At 42.7% G+C, this 20,491-nt stretch overlaps 1 protein-coding gene across 1 annotated transcript in view; it reads right to left on the bottom strand.

Moving 5' to 3' along the window:
- Positions 1 to 16,862, bottom strand: part of olfm2a (olfactomedin 2a) — a 48,319-nt gene extending 31,457 nt beyond the window's left edge. Inside the window, exon 1 of the mRNA XM_079365821.1 lies at positions 16,374 to 16,862. Within this exon, the coding sequence (XP_079221947.1) occupies positions 16,374 to 16,430 (57 nt within the window). The 5' untranslated portion in view covers positions 16,431 to 16,862. The remainder of the gene's footprint in view (positions 1 to 16,373) is intronic.
- Positions 16,863 to 20,491: the final 3,629 nt, after the last annotated feature.

A 20,491-nucleotide genomic window follows, 5' to 3' on the forward strand; every position in this document is an offset into this window, starting at 1 on the left:
GTGTAGGGTTGAATATCTGATAGCTCAATCAGGCACATGCAGGGCGCCACAGTTTGCTTGAGGCTTGCAAAAGAAAAATGGTTGATCAAAGCAATAGACGAGGACAACATGCGCCAATCAGCTGCCATGCATTCTGCGGCGCAGCATGTCTCTATCCACTGTTCTGCACCTACTCATGCCAACATTTCCAGCTGAATACATTTCAGTGCAGCACTTCCTGTGCTAAATTTGCCCGCCTTAAAAATTGCCCACACGCACACTGAGGCACTCACGAATAAGCACGTGCATGCAGATACACATTCAAACACACCATTACTATGATCATTTCCTGGCTCTATGACCTGATTAGTTGTGACCCACAAAGCGGAGCCTTCCTTGGATCCAACAGCAGAAAGTCACTGACCTTTTCTCCCACCATGCTAATCAAACATTCTCTGTGTGTGGAGGCAAAGCAATTCCTGTAAATGGAGTAATTACTGACAGCAAATTGGGAGTCTTCAGTCTGGCAGAAAGGTATCTGGGGCTCAAAGAAAGACTGCTAATTGAGAATGCCCCCCCATTCAATACGCCCTTCAGTGAACTTGAGGCACTGGCCTAGTCCCTATCAGCCAGAATAATTGACTTTTTCATCCAGATGGTAACTTGTCTTCAGCTAGGAGTTGGCTAGCTAGCGTATATCGTAGCAAACTAATAAACACATCTATTTTTGCGTCCTTATATAAGTCTTTTTTAGACCTCAATATGAAGCGTTGCCACAGTTGATGTGAGCATTTTAAGATCTGCGTCTGAACAGCTCCTGTTCAGACCTATTTTATTGTTTGATTACTCTGCTGGCAGAGCACTTTGATTCACTGAAGATGAATTCATCTGTTTGTGCAGAATAACTCTGAGCTGATCCCAGATGCTTTGCCCTTTTTACCTTGTTACAAGATTGTAGTGACAACCACTATACATTTGGCCTCTGTCTGAGTCATTGTTTACCAGCATCAGCCAGCCACAGAGTGAAAATATCAGTTTGATTTGCTAATCACAGAGGTAGGTTACACAGGAGGAAAATAAGCCAAAGAATAACAAAGGAGATAGACTTAAAGGCTATAAAAGCTGTGATGTTTAGAAGACGGTAGAGAGAAAGGGAGATGAAAAAAAAAAAGAGAGAGAAAAGGCAGGTTGATGCATTTGAAACTCCCCAAGGTGATGAATTTACATCTTGTCTGTTTTCTGCCACGTTTGCAAGAGCGAAACTAACAGGACCAGAGAGGATTGGTGCGAGCCTGCCAATTACAGTCAGGTTGACTGAGAGTTTGCAGCAGCCAATCGTGAGAAGAAAAAAAGAAAAAGAAACAATCTCAATGCGCTGTTCTCAACATGGTCAAGAGCAAACAATGACCATCAGCTATAAATGCATCCAAGTAATGAAGGGAGAGAAGCCGCCTGCAGTCTTGTGTCCAGCTTCTTTGTCTGAGCTCACACTGCAGTGTCCATTTGTACTCTCTGTCTTCAGGTCATTAATGCTCAGAGAAGCTGTAACATTTAATTAGGGACACATTATTAGTATAACACAGGCTCAGCGTCATTGGAGAGAAATCCCAAAACAGCCTCTAACTCGATATTACATTTACAGCCACATGGAGTTCTGGGCAAAAGGGTTAGAGGAAATTTGTAGAAAAGCAAATTAGCTTGTCACTGTGAGCTTTAATGGGGGTTTGCCATGCTGCTGGAAAGAGCACAAAGTGTTGTTAGCATTAATAAGCAGCCTTGTTTTAACTTGAGTTCCTTGTACCTTCCCTCTAACATCCCCACCAATGATTGCCAGTCATATAATCTTCTGCATTGTCAAAAGTGAGGCGCCGCTGATCCGTTCAGTGATTAAACAAACAATGAGACAGTAAAATATCAGCAAACTGGAGAAAATGAGTACACAGAGCAGAAATGAGAGGGCTGTGCGTTGCATATCATAAAGGGGTAATATGCTGTGGAGTTAGCCGAGTGTGAGATGAGAAGTGTTCTGAGTGGGAAGGTGTTGATGGGAGGGAGGAGCGGAGGTGGGCCCTGATGGTAAAGAGTGGCCATAGAGCCTGCTGCTTCACCACAGGGGGGTTACATTGGATCAGCAGGCTGAAGCGTGCAGCAACAGAGGAAATCCATCAGGTACACTGCAATAGACTGTCTGGAGAAACATCGTAGTTCTCCACTGTTAACAGATCTCACAAGAGAAAGACGCAACCAGGACTATAGACACCCCCCCCCCCCAAAAAGAAAAAAAAAGAGAGAGAGAGAGAGATCTTACCTCCATATTTCTAAGAGATAGGCCAAAATGCTTTACAGACTTCTAATACAAATTACACAGGCAACATTTCAGACAAGCCCCGGGACAAGAATACACTTTGACAGTTGCATCTTTCATCTTAGTAAATGGTAACACCCATAGACTGCTAATAATGGGGTTACACTGCAATTTTTTTGCCACTCACTGTCTGTCACCTGCATGCTTGTGTGTGTGTGGGGCTGTAAGGGGGAAGGAAGGGAAGACAAACAGAGGAGGTTCATACAGGGAACAAGGCGAGCCCAAGATAAGTAACTCACTCAAGAAACACACATAACTATATCTTTGGGAAACTTTGCAGAAAAAAAAGAATCCCAAAGGTCGATTATTATAAGCTGACTTGGCAACATGGTCTCACTATACTGCCCTCACTATACTGCCAACTATAATGGGAAGTCTCCATTGTTGTGCTGTTTAAAATATAAGTAAAGAAAGTGGACTCTTTATAGAGCACTAGAGTGAAAAACAGTCTACCACTGATTGTCTCTAACCAAACAATATATACCATCAAGAAAATTGCAGACGGATGAAAGGAGCGTTACCGGGCGCGACAGTATTATGATATCATTGGCATGTGAGTTGTGTCTGATGGTGATTTTTTTTTTTACTGTGCCAACGAGCTCACTATATAGTCCTCCATAGAACTCTCTAGGTAAGTAGTGTAGGGTGTAATGAATGAGAGTGCATTACCAGACGCAGGGCCTGTGTCCAAGAAAAGGAAGTCCACTCATATTTTGTAAAAATAAAATGAAGAACATTGTGTTGTAACAACTATCCACTAATATTGTCTATGTCATTTGATAAAAATATAAAATAAATCTGTGTTATTATTCTAGAGTAGCACCTGTTCACCTGTTGACTCTCAGTTCAACAGTAGAATTCAAGTTCAACAGCATCTTCTCGCTATCTCACTTCAGCGATATAGTCCTGGAAAAGAGACCTATTTTCTTATAATTCACCGGCCAACCAGAATTCCTTTAACAACATCAGGATGCAGATTTGTGCTAAGTAAATGCTCAAGCGTCAGGGAGTCTGACGTGGGTTTTTTGCACACACACAGTCAAGCGTATTTGTGGCTCAAGTTTAATTGGTTGATCTTCAATGGATTTCTCGCTGCACTTTAATGCAGATATCTGTTTATGGAGACAAATAGATCTTCATCAGAACACCGCCAACTACAGCCGGTATGTCATTAGAAAGGGCAATATTGTGCCTGTTCTGTGCTGTCCACACCGACTGTTCTTCCTACAGACACCAAAGCCTGCTGATACCTAATTGGCCATTACAGCTCGGAATACAAATGTACATTTCCCCTGCTGAAGATCCGTTCCTCTGTATGTAGAAACTGTACAGATAAGATGCCGCCCCCCTTTTAGTGATTTATTAAGATTTGTTATGATTATGTTAAACACAGAAAGTGACAAGATATTAGACATTATTTAAATATGTGACTTAATTTGCAGATTATAAAGACATCTTTATCTTTTTTGAAAAAGATGCAGTACACACATTTACTGTTATATTGCTTCATACCATCATTTTTTCAATGTTTATGTTCTTGACAGTTGCTGTAGAGCTTTCTCGCTTTCTATTTTGATCTTCTTATGTTATGCATCAGAACACTAAAGTGAACACCTTACATGTGTAACATGCCTGGCAATGAATCAGATTCTGTTTATGTAGCACTATAAAAAGTTGCAGTCGTGCATGCGTGTCTGTTCTGCAGTGAAGCAGGAAGCTGCCGCGGCACGCTCTTCAATCTGAGCGCGGCACAGATCTATGGAGCTTAATGATGATATTTGTGAGTGCAGCCTGGGAGATATGATATCAGAAAGGCCACCCCTTTCATTAATATTCCATGCAGCAAGTAAAGGGGTTGGGAGAAGATGATTTCTCCCTGAAGGAGGTGCTTCCTTTGCTAATCGTTGACATAAATATTTTTGACGCTGTCTTTAAGACATGGCAGTCTGGGGCTCTACTGCTTGTCCCCCCTGGGACATATCATTGTTGACTATTCTCTGATTGCTTCGGGTAAAATGGACAGAAATGGATTCAAATGAGATCCAACCTCTAAGCACTGGAATAAAAAATGGCATAAATACCCATTAATAATGACTTTCAGAGGGAAACACATTCTGGGGACATTTTTGACTCTCCACAGATGAAATCAGTGATTTAAAGTTTTACTGGCACACATGCAAAGGTCTAGCTTTATAAAACAGCTTAATGCTCTATTCTTTTGAGAGGAAGCAAAGGAGAGCTCTGTGCTACTCTTGCATTCATGGTAATCTGATTTTATCATATCCTTAATGATGGTCTCCATTTAGTGGCCCTTCACTGGATCCACTGATTAAACCCACACACTTGTTTACCACATCTAACATTATTCACAGGTAGCAATCCCAGTCTGACTGTGAACATGTAAGCGTCTTGTTCGGTGCGGATTTTACAAGACCAACAAGGATTTAAGCATGTCAGTAGTAGATATCCATCCAGAACACACCAAGTAGAAAAATGTGCCTGACGAGAGAGGAGTGCTCTTCTCTGAAGATCTCTGCCGCAGCTCCCTGCATGCTATTCGTCTCACTGAGAGGAGTAAGAGACGAGAGCTGGGCATGAGAGGGCCAACAGCCTGAGGCATTAGGGCTTAAAGAGAGGGACCTCTCCTGAATACCTATTCATCACATCACCATTAGTGTGGCTAAAGCACTCAGCTCAGCTTCTAAAAAGATAACCAGGATCACTGCATTAGATCCCATAACATCGTCTGATGTAAACAGCTGAGCCGCCTTCAAGCCGCTTCTTTTTCTCGTCTCGCGACACATCCACGAGCTCGAAAAGTGAGTCTTAGTCAAACATGGGCAGACTCTAATCATCATGAGAGCAGGTTTTTATCAGAGCATGACGTTAGCCCACCCACCCCCACCCCCCTATATCTCCCAAACAAATGCCACACTACATCATTTTCTTCTCTCATCTTGTCTGTCATCGCTCCGTCCTTTCTTCCTGCTGCCTTCTCTTGCCAAAGCGACAGGATGCACATGCCTTTGTCTTGTCATGGTCGTGGTCGTATTGATTAAGCAACATGGAGCTAATTAAAGACAATCTGCAAGGAGGAGTGTCAGTGCCAGTTGAGGGGAAGAAAAATCCGAGTGACAGAGCAATGGGCCTCAAATGTTTCTTCGTCTTTTGGTTCGGAAGGGAGAGAAAAATCTCCCTCCAGGCACAGTCAGGAGACGCTCTCTCAGTCTGTCATATTTTTATGTTTCTTATTTCCCGGGCCTCCGCGTTGCCTCGTCCTCTCTCTCACTCCTCCTTACTCAGTTTTCAGCCATGTTGCCCCTCTCTACTCCACTGGGCACTAATTCAACATCCACATCGGCTCACTTTGTACTCCGACACTGCCCAGCCAACCCTGATCACAGCAGCATCGTCACTTAACAGCATCTGTCTACAGTGTGTGTCTCTGTTTAAATGAAAACATAGTTCAGGTGTAGCACTTCTAGTGAGATTATGTGTTTGGTGCTTTTTGTCTCTCTTTCAGACGGATTCCAGAAAATAAAACCGACTGATCTGATTTGATGAAACTTAGTGTAGCATGGGAACATTTGAGTACATCCAGCTCTTTCTCACAAACAAGCAAGAATATATAATTCCATAGAAATATATCCACACTTACTGTACATTTGTAGTGGTTATACCTACAGATATAAGAACTGGACTATTTGCCTAAGTTTAGGGAAACACTCTTGAGTGTCCTTCTACTTTGTAAGGCACTTGTATAGCTATATTCTAAGCGTCATGCGGCACCATATTTTTTTTCAGCCTTTACATGCATCAATGCATAACCAGCCAAGAACAGTACCTAAGAACCAGAGGGTCAAAAGGAGGATTTTTCAAAGCACACAATAATGACATTGTTTTTCTGCTAGCTGTCTTTGAGGCTTAGGGTTATTTAAAAAAAAAAATAGAAAAAAAGAAAATGAAATTGCTTAGACTAAGAAATCTGTTGTTTCAAAAAAAAAAAAAATCTTTTTCATCAGCGAACAATCAAAAGGTTACATTGGGTGATGAAATTATGGCCCTGCTGCATGGAATTGGCTGGCTTGAAGAAAAGCTCTTTTTTTTTTCTTTTTTTTTTTTACTAATATGCTCATCCGAATTTGAGCCTTCTGATCTATGAAAAATTAATTCCAAAGTCAGCGCATTTCATCATTTCCCTACAATTTTGTGTAATCCATCAAAGCCAGATCGCATTTCTTTCAGAGAATGTCATCAATACTACATATATTCCATTTAACTTTCTCTTTCATATGATGCACTGAGAGTTCCCAATTAGCAGCAGATGAACATATGATGGTCTTTAGTTGTGATTCCAAACTTGTTTCAATGTTGTGTTGACACATACTATGTCTGTGTGTGATTTTTTTTCTTAGACTTGGAAAAAAAATCCCAGGGGTTTAGAATCAGGCGGCATAATGTAATGTAAGCTGCTGTTCCTTCCACTGAGCATCTTGTTATCTCTCCTCTGCTACATGTAGTGTCTCTATCAAAGGACCTCTCTACCCTGCTCACCGTGGGGCTGCAGGGAGCAGCTCTGCCAGCCTGCTTGATATGCAGCAGTGTCTGGTGGCTGCTGGGCTCCCACGCCTCCCTGACTGGAGCCTTTAAGCCTTGGCGCAGTCAGATAGAGAGCCCCCCCTCATCAATGGCCCTACTGAGTGGCAGTGACAGTGCCACGTGGAAAACACATCGATTAAATGGTTCCTCTTGCCACCCGCCTCTGCTGCGCCGCATAGCTCTCATCCTTCATTCCCCCAAAATGAAAGCTCTGCAATTGAGTTAGCTTTTAAAATGGGAGGCGATGCCGCCACGTTCGCACATGGCGGTGAGAAGAGGGGTTTATCTCGTATAACGTTAGCGAGGATCATGTGAAATGGGAGCAGAAGGAGACGGAGTAGAGAAAAAGAAATAAAGGAGGAGGAGGTTGTGAGGGAGAAAGCAGAGTAGAGCAGTCTGAGTTTACTCTGTCACTTTTTGATCACGCCTCCCTCAAAGTCAATTGCTTCCAGCTCTGTAACACGAATGTGAGCAGTTTGCAATTAACGCAGGATTTCGAAGAGTAAGCTATGCTCTGCATGAAAATCCTCCACTAAGAATCGGACATAAAACCAAACCTTTGTGAGAGAGGGAAAAAAGATTCCCCAGGAGAGTGGTATGTTGTCCAGCCATGTGATCAGGCAGTGGGTGGGGGCAGAATCTATGTGCAGTGTTTGAGAACGCATAACTCTCTCTGATACTGGATGTGTGTCTTCCGATAAAAGCGAAAGAGATGTGAAGAGCACTGTTCAAGTAGCAGCTTGCCCAATCTGCTCAGTCTTATGAAAGCTTTTGTATCAGAGCAGGAAGAGGAGCTCTAGGCGCAACAGCCATATTTATATTCCAATCTTCTACACAGAAACCCACATTGCCAGGCTCATAAAAGATTCATCGAGCAGGGGAAAGCAAGGTCGTGCAGAAAACTGGTCAGAAGGTGCCTACTGCAAAGCAAAAAAAAAAAAAGCAGATGGATGCAAAAAAAAGTGATTGGGTGAGTCCCATGGTGGCAGTTACTAAGGTTACGTGTCTTGTTAGCGTTCTTACTGGTGGCAGTGCGTCCAGCATGGACCACATGATCAAGAACGCCTGTGTGGCAGCTGTCACTCCAACGTTAACCCTCGACAAGCTCGACAGTCTCAGCCATGTTTTCATTGGTGTCGATTCAAAGCGTTTCGTCTGTCGTGGATCCCACGGCTGACATGTTTGTGAACTAGAGAGCAAAAGGGGAGGCAGAGAGGGACACACACAAAAAAACAATGTGTGCGCGAAAGAGAGACTGCGTGTGCGCGTGCATCCTGGTCTCTGTTCGGGGTGTTGTCAGAGAAATGTCACTCTTGCTTAGAGTCACAGACATAAACCTCTGGGAGTCCTGCACCCTCCAGCACACTCACACTGAGGCAAAGAGAGAAAGTGGGGGAGAGAATGTGATATAGGGATGATATTCATCCCACCAGTCAAGCTGATCCTTCCTCTCACTGTTGACAGCAAGAATACAAATACAATCCTGTAGATCAATGTGCACACATTATTTTTAAGAAAATATTTAGTGCATAAATAGGTTTATAAGACATCTGCTAGAGGAGAGTAATATGATTGATAAGGGACAGTACAGGCTAAAAGGACATATTTAAATCTGCTTCTATCCTCCAGCATGTCTAAAAAAAAAAAGAAAAAAAAGGAATCAGTCCCTGTGTGTACAGCTGGCTGCTGGTTAGCTGCCAGGTTAACCATGTCTATTTAAACGAGAAAGATCTGTATTCAGTGCTCACTCCCAAAAGACCTCAGAGACCTTTCTAATGACGGTTATGAGCTGCCCTGGAGTCAGCCAGCTCACAACATGGGAAGGCTAATGTTCATTTTAGGCCAGCCGGCCGCTGGGTTTACAACGAGACAGAAAACAGTAACAGAGGTCATTTCGAGCCCACACAGCCCCCGAGCAGAAGTAGTGGTCCGTCTGTGGCTCTGAATGAATAAGTGGTCTTTGAAAAATGGACTAAATACCAAGGTTACCGGACTTTCATAGTTGACTTTGACGATTCGGGTTTGAAAAACATGTCAGCTGTCCTCTGAGACAAAAAAAAATAAAAAAACACTGTGGAAAATACTCAAATACACAGGATGAAAGATTTCAAGTCCCCTTCAAACAGATGTTTAACAGACCCACAAACTGGATTACTTCAGAGCATAAGAATGAAAAGAACAAATGTGATGTGGAGGATCTATTTTCTTTTCAGAGTGTCAGTGGGGAACGAGATGCATTGGAACATTTGGTCTAAAAAAATATGAAGCCCTGTTATGAAAAATCCGAGTTCCATTAAAGGAGAGTACAATGATATTTTGATGATAATGTTCAGGGTTAGTTTTCTTTTTAATGACTAATTAATCCAGATTGCAGTTTTGGGTTTGTCTTGTCTTAACAGTATTCCAGCTAGAAAAGGTATAAAAGCATGCTGACACACCCACCCATCTCTTCCTCAGGATGGGGGGGGGGGGACCGTGACAGGGACACCAGTCTGTGACAGTCAGGCTGCTGACCTCACACGCTTTCTCTACCCGGCGTTCCATCTGTTAACCAATTACCACGCAGATCGCTGCCTGCATCCGCGCTTCATACGAAGGCACTGCAGTAGTAAAATCAGTCACCCATTTTACCCTGGACCACTCCGTGAAAAAAAAAAAAAAAAGCTCAGCACCATCATCACACACTGATATCACCCCTGTGTGAGTCATTTAGAACCACATTTAGAAAAGTGACCCAGAAACAGGTACAGCTTTATCAAAACCAAACCACGCACCCACCTCCCCGCCCGTTAAAAAACACATAACAACCACTCTTCTTTACAAATGGGCACACGCTAAACATGCGAGAAAACCTTGCAGCATTGCCTTGGTCAAACGCTACACATTGTAAAAGTTTAATTACCTTACCCAAAGATTGAACCATTTAAAGGACTATAACGCAGGTTTGTTTCTTAAAATGCCTCTATGTGTGCACATTATTTTTCCCCTACAAAGACACCCAAACACAAGCCTCTGATGATGAAGCAGCCGGCTTCATGAAAGCACATCAAACATTAGGATGAGAGTGAACAGCGGACGGCACAAAGGCTCAACAGCTCTCCGAGCTCCAGCCCCCTTCCTTAAGCAGCGTCGCTTTTATGAAACAAATCTCTTTACAGTGCTAAGTTTCTGAGTCACACAATGTGGTATCATTATCCAGCCCTGATCCCAGCTCTCGCCCAATCAGTCATTGCACAAGCACATGCTATTCAGTGTCTTCAAGCAGCAGCGAGACATAATGCAACCTCATTATCTGTGGCTGATTGTGAAGCAGCACCTTTGTATATTAATGGGGAGTGCGTGGAGGTGGACTCTCCCAGGGCGAGACACGATTGTTGGCGACAGACAGGCGAGGCGGAAGTAAGGTGATGTGAGTTATCTTATTTGACAGAGCAGCAAACACATGAGAATCACACCCAGAGTTGTATCATATCATATTCATATGGAAATGAAGCTCAAACAATAACGTCATGAGCGTATTACCGCACTCTTTAAGCAGTATATGAGATCCTATTGTAGCATAGCAAGGTGATTTCACCAGTTTAGTGTGTCTCACTTGCAGATTTACGCCCCTGCTCCTGCAGCTTTTCATTTGTTTAATTCTCGAGGTGGAGGTTAGCCTGCTGCTTGGCAGAGCACACTCTGTCCAGTCCACGCCTCCCACTGTCCTTCCTCTCTGAAAATCTGAAAGCGTAGCCTCTAATCTTTGTTCCGTTCTGACTTTTACCCACCTGCACAGAATCATTCCTCAATATCAGTGAAAGCTTTTAACAGGAAGGCTCACAGAGGATAATAGCCGAGTAACAGAATTGTTTTGACTTATCTTTACAGGCTTTTTGAAAAGCTTAAACATTTTTTTTTTTTTTGGAAGATTGATGTTTTACAGGCTTTTGGCATAGAGACAATGGCAGAAATTTACCATAATTGGCCCGATTATACTTACGTCTGGGAGGGCTTTTATTGAGATAAAGCTGCTTTTCTCGTTGGACTGGCACCAGGAGAAGTGATTTTTTTTTCTTTTGGCCAAAGTGTCACTGCCAGGTCTGAGGACTGTTTAAAGCCATCTTGATTGGACATAAGCCGACTGAGCTGTTTGTCCTGCGTGAGACTGATTGAGTTTAAGTCTGTCCTTGATGTCTTGACTTAGGGACGTCACTCACTGCGGACAGCGTTAGGTTGGCTAGCTGCTTTACGTCGCTTTCCCTCTGTTTCTTTGAATGTGGAATCCTTCTTGTGATTACTATCTGTCAGATCCGTTGCTAATACTGACATAAAGCTGTACGCCGGCTCGGTACAGCAGCAGAGGCTCTGTGCACAGTCTCACTCAGATCAATAAAACCATCTCAGCTCAGTGACACTTATATTACAGCACTGAAGTACTGTATAATTGGCTCAATGTAAATAAAGTAAATGTTGTGCCAAATGATGTTTTAAACAGTCCTGTGATTTACAAGTGGTCTTACTTTTACAGTACTTTCCTTTAAGCTGTAAATCGAATCCGGCTGAGTAAGTGTCGGGTTCAATCATCACACTATTGTAGAATGCGGAAACACGACTTAACAAGGTCCTAAACGTTAGTCTGTTCTGAGTGATTTGTTTATCTCGATCTCTTGTAAAAGAAAGGATCAAGCAAATTACTGAAAAAACCTCGCCAACTGCTTACACAGGGTTCTGTCTCCCTCTTTGTGAATGACAAGCAATTAGGTTTTTCCCCCTCACTGCACTCGCAGTTTGAGCAGAAAAAACACCAAAGCAAGTGTTCATTCCACTCCCCATCACTCACAGCCAGGCTGGTGTTCAAAGTCCTGAAGTCCAGACAGCTTTAAACCAATACCTGTAGTCTCCTGGTGCTCTCCTGCACCAGACCAAAACAAACAGCATGCACCTCCAAACCTGAAAGTGAATCTTTGGAGCACATAAAAGACGATTTATTCTTGACAACTCAGGAAAAATAGTGAACGAGAAAGCTTTTGTCTCCTTAAATAAAGTTCAGGATATTTTTGAACACACACTATAAATAAAGAGTATACTGAAAACCAGTACAAGAGAAGTGTTTAGAATACTCATCATCTGTGAGTATTACTAATAACAGTAACTGACCTCTGCCTCAATCACCTGTCTGTTCTAACGTATGCTACCTTTAATTAACTAGATATACTCTTAAAGTGTATACATTATTCAAATAGCTTAGGATAATGTCAACAAAAACTTACAACAAAAATGTATCAGATCAGATTTGATTCTTTTTTGTCAGATTCAAATTCTTTATTGTCCCACAAGGGGAAATTGCAGTGGGAGCACACAGAAGAGGAAAAACACATGGACAACATCACCGTAGAAACAAAAAATAAAAATCAGGCAGGGCCACAAGATATAAAACAGCATAAAAGGATCAATCAAGATCCTTAAAGTGCAAAGTGGAGGTGTGCAAAGGTGCAATTCAGGAGCAAAAAGAGCAACAAGTGGCTAATTGTTGTTTGACAAGTTGATTGCAGGAGGTATGAATGAGACCTTGGAGCTCTAAAATGACAACCTGAGGGTAAAAAGTCAAGCTGACTGGGAAGTGGGTGATCAGAGATCACAAGTGTATTCTTAGCTTTCCTCAGGACCAGCCGGTTGTACACGGTCAAGAGCCCAACCTGAAACCTCCCTAAAATCCTGCTACTTGTTTTTACAAGTCTGTTCTGGTTGCTCAAATTCAGGCTTCCAAACCATGCAGCAATGCAAAAATTAAAAACAGACTGAATAAAAAACATTATAAAAGAGAGTCATCATTTCAGAAGAGACGATAAAAGATTTCATTTTCCTTAAAAGGAAGAGTCTTTGTTAAACCATCTTGGAGGTAGCGTTGATGTGATTTTTTAAACACAACCATTGTCAGTATTGTCTTCATTCTTTTAACTGTCAGATAAATTCTAAAATTTCTTTTTGGGATTTAAAATGACATTTGGTAACTGTGATTTAACTTTGATTACCAATTCATCCTGCTCTATCCATACTGCAGTAAACATAGGTGTTATTTACAACATGAGTTCATGTCTGCATTCAGATATTTAAGCGTCTTCTATTTCCAAGACATGTCCAGTTATATTTCAGTATTTCTGCCTCTCTGCCAAAATATCATCCGAAGCAAACAAACAACTACAGAAGAACCTCAGTGTTAATTTATGGTGTGCACATGTGACCACATGAGTATGCAGCAGATATTGTATCATAGATGGGCTTCAACTACAACACCATGGAAGTGTTCTAGTGTGATCTTTGTGAGGGATCCTGGCCTTTCAAACAATGCAGACGGGTGTGGCTCAGTTGGTCGAGTCAGTTGTCTCTAAACCAGAAGGTTGGGGGTTCAATCTCCAGCTTCTGCAGCCACAAGAGTGTCCACATGTTAACCCCGAGTTCTCCCCTCTGCTTCATAAGCGGTGTGCAAATGGAATGAGGTACTTATGATGGTCACTTTACATAGCAGCCTCTACAATCAGTGTGTGAATGGGTCAGTGTGACCTGCGGTGTGAAAGCACTTTGAATAGTCAGAAGATTAGAAAAGCACTTTACAAGTCCATTTATCATTTTCCATCTGAGGAAGCTGACTTTCACACATATCTCGAGTCTGCTAAACGGATCATTTCTTACATTTCTGGACTTCCACCAATTTAAGAGAACATTCTCTTTTTTTGGGGGGGAAAATACACTAAACGAGGTTCAAACATTATTGAAGGTGTTTTATCCCAAATGTAACAGTTACCGGTACATCTGGAGAGAAGATGAGTAGCTGTAACTATTGGCTGTTAGAATTGTACTGCATATGTCTAGACAGTGTTAATAGACTGTACTTTTCAGTAGTCACAACAACAACAACAAAAAAGTCCCACAGTTTCTTTTGGGTTTTTTTGTAACTTAGAAATTTCACTTATAACCCTGCTCAGGTGAAAATGAAGACCTAGTGCAGAAACTCCCACACGGAGGCACGTGTGCTTGGTGTCAGTGTTCAGTCATGCTTGACTTGATGTCTGCACCATAACAAGACATCTGTGCCAAGGTCAAGCAGGTGTCCATTTGTACCCCTGACACTGGGGACCCTTGGGCTTTATGGGTACTTAACAAACACATGCGGCGAGAACAAGTGCATCTGTCTCATTAAAGCCCTCTAAATATTTCATTCAGGCCTGAGCTGAGACTGTGACTGAAATATGTGCTATCATAACTACGCTCACAGGAAATGTTAGCCTCATTGCAGTCGAGGCGTGAGAATTCATCAATTCTTTATGTTTGCTGTGCAGTCTTTGAGAGTCGGGTGGTGTCATATTTTCTTTCAGACATTTAAATTTTTAATGTAAACACTTACAACAAATTGTCCCCCAAGGGCAATTACAGCATGAACCCACTGAAGAAGGCGCTGAGCTATGATAAAATGTCATCAGCTACATTTTCATATTTTGCAAGTGTGAAACCTTGACATCTATTTATTTTCATATCCTCTAGAACACTGTGTCAGCTTCAGATATATGAGTTGTGTAGTGCACAACTGAAGTGCTGTATTGACTTTAAAAGTTGACTTACTTTTAGTTGTAATCAGTAGATGGTTCAAATTTAGCAGAAATAAATGTTGTTGTTTTTTTTAAAGGCACAGCGCCTCTTCATGGTGTCATGTTGTTGTGCAACGTGACTGTTGCATGTGAGTCCTCGCTAGACTTGCGTCTTGTTTTAAAGCACTCAAAAATAAACCCCTGTCGATTTTCCTCTAACACCATCTGTGCTATACATGTTATTCTCTGACCTCCAACACGCAGGTGTAAAGAACTGCCTGTTGATCATGAGCGACTCTCCTGTTGGATGAAAACATACTGTAGCTTCTACTCCTGTTAAAGGTCAACCATACACCACCCTCGCTGCTCTGTAGACACAGCATAGAAACATTAACTCATGCTGGATAGAATAGCCGTAGTGTTAATACTTCACAAGCTGTTCCTGAGTCTTATATGTTTGGAGAACTGGGCCACATCTTTGAATACAACACGCAGTAGACAGCTCTATTTATGGCTGACTAAATGAAATACATGATTACAGTGATAGTAGCTTTCTCACTCGAATACAGTTTTGTCTGTTCATGTGGATCCATTTTGTGGCGTCTTACAGATTGTATTTAAAGTGTTGTGATTGTGAGGCCCTGTGGTCTGTCTGGTGGCCTTCCCCTAACGCTGACACTCAGCCCCAACATGCGTTAGGCGCTGTCTCCGGTGCTAAATTGACTCAGACTGTTTTCACCCGAGGGCGCTGTCTATGGTCCTGAATCTTATTCCGCATGGATCTAAAGGTGCCATAAGATGCTGTCCAACCACACAGATCACAGGCTACTGGATACAACCCCAAACAGCAGCCGAATTGTATCGTCTTTATCAACACACTCGACACTTTCCAAGCTGTCTCCATATTTCTTGTTCATTCCCAGTACTGTCTGCTACTGACCAGCTGAACCCTCGAAGTTCAAATTCTCTTGCTTTGACTGAAAGCTTTTCTGGGTCGAATAATTTACCGTCCTTCACTTCAATTTACAACTGTCACATCAGAGCTCATCATTTTAACCAAAGGGACACGGCTTACCTCGAGTGTCATGCACTACACCACAACACACACTCACAGCCACACACAGCCACACACACATATACACACACACACACGCGCGCGCGCGTCACACATTTCCAGGATCTCCAACCATTTGTTGGCGCGGAACACTGCTCATTAGGCATGGTTTGTATTCACAGCCACGAATCACACACGGAAGCTATGAACAAACTGTCCTTGTCGTTCTTTCATTGCTCGTTATTTTCATCGGGATCAGTTTCTCAGGGAGCTCTTGGACCTTTCTGTCAGGGATGTAAACCTCCAAGGAATCAAGGATATCAGAGTCCCGAAATATATGTAGTGTCAATTAAAAAAAGGTTAAGTTAATATCAATTTCTTCCCCACAGCTTTTGTTTTTTCATACAATGTAACCTGCGTTCATTCCATTCATCGTAGTTTGTGTGAGAGTTTGATTCCCGGAATGAAATCTGAAATAATCTGAGTTAAAGTGGATTTGCGTCAACTAAAAATATTATTGCCCTATCTTGCGAGAACTCTCTTCTTTTTCTGTCCCCTTCTTTTCAGTTCGTTACATTCTGCAGGAGAACAACGCGATAGCATTTTTTCTATTTAATGATGCAATATGCATTCAGTCTTCTCACTGACTTAATGTACCAATTTCCATCCGTTTTAACTGTGACATACATCCTATGAAGGCGTTGGTTGTTTGGAAATGATCTGTTTCTGAAAACAGGCTTTTAGAGCTGCTTTAAGAACTTTTAAACAATGCTTATTCATTGCGTGAAAGCGATTGTGCCGGAGTCCTTACCTCACTAGGCATGACAGCTAACATCACAAGTAGGAACATGGCACTGAAGAGATGCATCCCAGTTGAAATGATAGCGTCCCAACCGACACCAGTCCTGTAGCTGCTCCACCCGTTCTTGTCCCTTACTGGGGCGGTTTCTTTGGATACAGCGGGATTCCTTTAACGCTTCGTCGGCTGTGCGCCACCAACCTCATCACCGGGACGCACGGCAGCCCTCTCTGGCTCTGCAAAACGACCAGTCGCAGATTCTCTCTGGAGCATATATATTCTTCTGTGGGTAGCAAAAGCGAAAAAGCGCCAATCTGTCAATGAGGGAAAGTCCTCAGATTGGCGTAATCGTGAAAGGTGGACAGTCAGAGGTCCCTCTTCGTCCTGCAAAATATCTGCGACCGAGCAAGAAACGCGGAGGAGAGGCGCAGAGGTTGGAAGGTGAATGCTGTGCTTGCAAGGTGCCGACGCTAGGAGCAGCACGGCTGTGTGCAAGAAGCCCAGTCAAAGAAGTACCACTCTTTGACGCAGCCAAGCTTGGCCATGCGCGCGCGTCTGCATGCGTGTGTGCGTGTATGTGTGTGTGTGTGTGTGTGTGTGTGAGTGTGTGTGAGAGAGAGGGGGGGGGGCTTTCACTGACAATATTTTTGCTCCACTGTTTGAGATAGATAGATAGATAGATAGATAGATAGATAGATAGATAGATAGATAGATAGATAGATAGATAGATAGATAGATAGATAGATAGATAGATAGATACACAGCTGACATTTAGCATTTATAATGTGTGTGAATAATAACTGTGTATTTTAAAAGAGTGACTGTCAGCCATACATGAATATCATCAATTCAGAGCTGACGCAGGTCCCATTAAGAGATGCCAAATCAGACTGATTCTCTGGGGTTTAGGGAAATGATAAAGATTGTTCTTGCCCGCTTACAATGAGGATAATGAATGTCGTTAGCTAACAGAGATAATTAAATGATGGCTCGGCATTCTAATCAGTATTTTTCAGGGCAGGTGTGGTTATGAATGAGAAAGCACACACAGCAACAGTATGCTCCTATCTGTATTCGTGTGTCCACATGAACTCTGTGACAGTTATTGGATGGTGCCTGTCTATGAATCATCTGATTGGATGAGTGGTGTGGTTCTAAAAATTAAAAAAAAAAAAAAAAGCACGAGGCCCATTCTGTCGCCAGCACCCAGTGAAAGCTGATCTTAAATTAAACTATTTTCAAAGGTAAATGCACAACATGCCATTGAGGGAGAGTTTCTTTAATGACCGAACGATGTCAGAAAGGCAATAAGAAAACAAAAAAAAAACAGTTTCTGGGAAGACTTGTTTATTCCCCCTCCCCCCACTCTGTTATTATTAAATTCAAAGAGATTAAGCTAAATGTATACAACCAAGCTCTCTATAGTGACAGCTCAATTCAATGCAATTCAAACAACTCTAGCAATCCCTCTAGAGGAACATGTTTATTGAATAACAATATTAATTATATTGTTTCTTTAAAAAAAGTGTTCTATACTTAAAGCCCAACAATACCATTTGTCAAAGCTTTTAAACGTCTTAAAAACTGTGGGCTTAGTTCATCTCAGATTCAGAAGGCATTTTTCAGCAGACAGCGTGATGGCGTGTGTTTTCCAGCCTCTGCCCTTGTAAGGTTCAGTAGAGGCCTGACTTTCTCCACCCCTGCTGCTGCCCTCAGTGGCATGGTGCACACCCCTCTATTTTTCCCAGCAGGAAAAACAACATGGAGGTGAAATGAGTTGCTGAGGGGCGGTGGAGGACCTCGGGGTGGTGTATGACAAAGAGAAAATGCAGAGATCACTTCTTGTTTTCACCACAGCTCTTCACGCTTACTGTACAGTCCTGGATGGTGCCTCTGTTCAGACACATACAGTAAGAGTATGACGCTGAGAATACCAGCGAAGCCCAAGGCTGCCAGTGTGAGTAAAAGTGATGATTAGTCACTTCATGGGGTCAGAGTGCCAGTGTGCTTAATGGCCACGCTGAGGAGAATGATGCACTAACACACATCTCCCTTCCCCATGGTGGCTCTCCTCCATCTTGAGCCCTTGTCACAGTTTGGAGACCTAGGGGCGCTCAGGGAGCTCGGGGAATGTTCCTGAGGTAAATGCAAACAAAGCATAACCCATTTGTCAAAGATGCAGGACATTTTTTTCTCTCTCTTTTTAACCCGGAGTCATACCAAAGAGGCCAAGAGGAAGGAGAGAATAGACCCTCAGGGCTTCTGTGTGTCCATTCAGGAAGGCAGAGTCTCTCACTTCCTGTCGCCTCACGTGTGACTGCACTCTGTAAGGCAGATGTGGCACTAAAATCACATTTTTTATCCAGACCTTCCTTTTGCTTCTTTTGTTGTTGTTTCCTTTGGTGTTTATTTTAGTCAGCAACTCGTGAAGGATGATTATAATTTGTGCCTACATTTCTCTCTCAATGGTTAAGTGTTGGAGTCTGTGGCTAAAAGATTAGAAGTGATGCAACATGCAGGAGCTCCTAGTTTTGAAGTGTCCTGGTGTTTGTGTGTGTGTGTATGTGTGTGAGGGAAAGAAAAAGAGAGGGCGAGAGAGGTTCCCTCCACTTTCCTATCAGCACTTTGCTTGCAAGAATGCGTTATTGGACTGTTCCATTTGGGTCCCATGTTTCATTTTATAGACGTTGCATGTGCAGAAAGTGATGCTCCCCAAATAATTCATATCAAAGGACAAATTTAATTCACACGTGGTGAGAATGAGCTGTAAGAGAGAACAGAGCTGGACTAGAGGTGCTCACAGTTGTCTTCATTGTTATGTTAAATATGAGACGTGGGTCGGCCCAATGAGTGAGTCGATTGTAGATCATCGCACAGACATACACAGACAGTCTAATTGGATTTCGCAGAGTTGGTCGCTCTATCCATCATGCAAAAACTGAAGTCTTTCCCACAGCAGAGCTTGTGGCTGTTATTGATCTTCATAATGTTACTGCTGCTGCCACTGCCGCTGAGTTATTCTGCAATAGGACTGAAAGACCGTATGTTTCCTCAAAGTATTCCCAATTTGAAAAATCTGCACTCGGTATTACAGTGGAAACAATAGAACTCTGAATCTTTGGATTTGAATAGTGACTGAACAAGCAGTCTATCAGCTACAAACCCTCTCCACCACAACATCAACATGTGAATCAACACACAGATGGAGAAGTGTGAACCCGGAGACTCGTGCAAACATCACACAGAAATCAAAGCCAACGTGCCGGCTCTGTGCGAACCTCACAACAGCATCATCTCGCACTCCTCGTCCTAATGAGCGCCTGCTTATCTTGTGCCCATGTAAACATCGTGAAACACCTCATTCTGCACTCCTTAAAAGTGCAATGTCTTTGAAAGGGCAAATGGACTGCCACAGCTCCCACTCGCTGCCTGCTGAGTTTGTCTGCCCACTTCACTAATGGAAAGTCATTGTCAATTTAGACATTACAGGACTCCAGGATTTCAGACTGAAAGCTTGCAGAACGTGGTCAAAGTAGATCCCCATTCATGGCCAGATTTATCAAAAGACATACGTATAATTACATGTCTGTTTTAAAGGCTTTTCCTAGCCGATCAGGCAAAGAAGGCACTCTAAATCTCCTTTCATTCACGGGAGGGACAGCCTCCTGTGTTCATTATTGGGCATGTAGAATTATACAGGATGAGAAAGTACTGGTGAAGCTCACACAGCCACCAGGTCAGAAGGGTAAGAGTACTCAGTTGCCATAGCAATACTCGGTGGCCGAGTGTTCGGATTGAAAAGTGTGAAATCTTCAATGGCTGCTTGAAGATGGGATTAAAGATGCCTTTTCACACCTTCTCTCAGGCTGTCTTACTTTACTACCTGCGTGTAACCAAGGCAACCAGGGCAAGGACAACTCAGGATCAGCTTGGGGTTTCTGCGAAGGTGGCCCCGCCATGCTTCATGTCTGTGCCTCGCTATAATTCAAGCAAACATCATCAATCATAATCTGGAAGAAGTGCACGGCAGACTGCTCATGTCTCTGAATCAAACAACAAAACAACGGTTGGGCGCTGCCCTCCGCAGACTCACAGAAACATGAAGAAATGAGGGAAGACGCACACTGGCA

This window comes from Symphodus melops (assembly GCF_947650265.1).
Source record: "Symphodus melops genome assembly, chromosome: 17".
Lineage (NCBI taxonomy): Eukaryota > Metazoa > Chordata > Actinopteri > Labriformes > Labridae > Symphodus > Symphodus melops.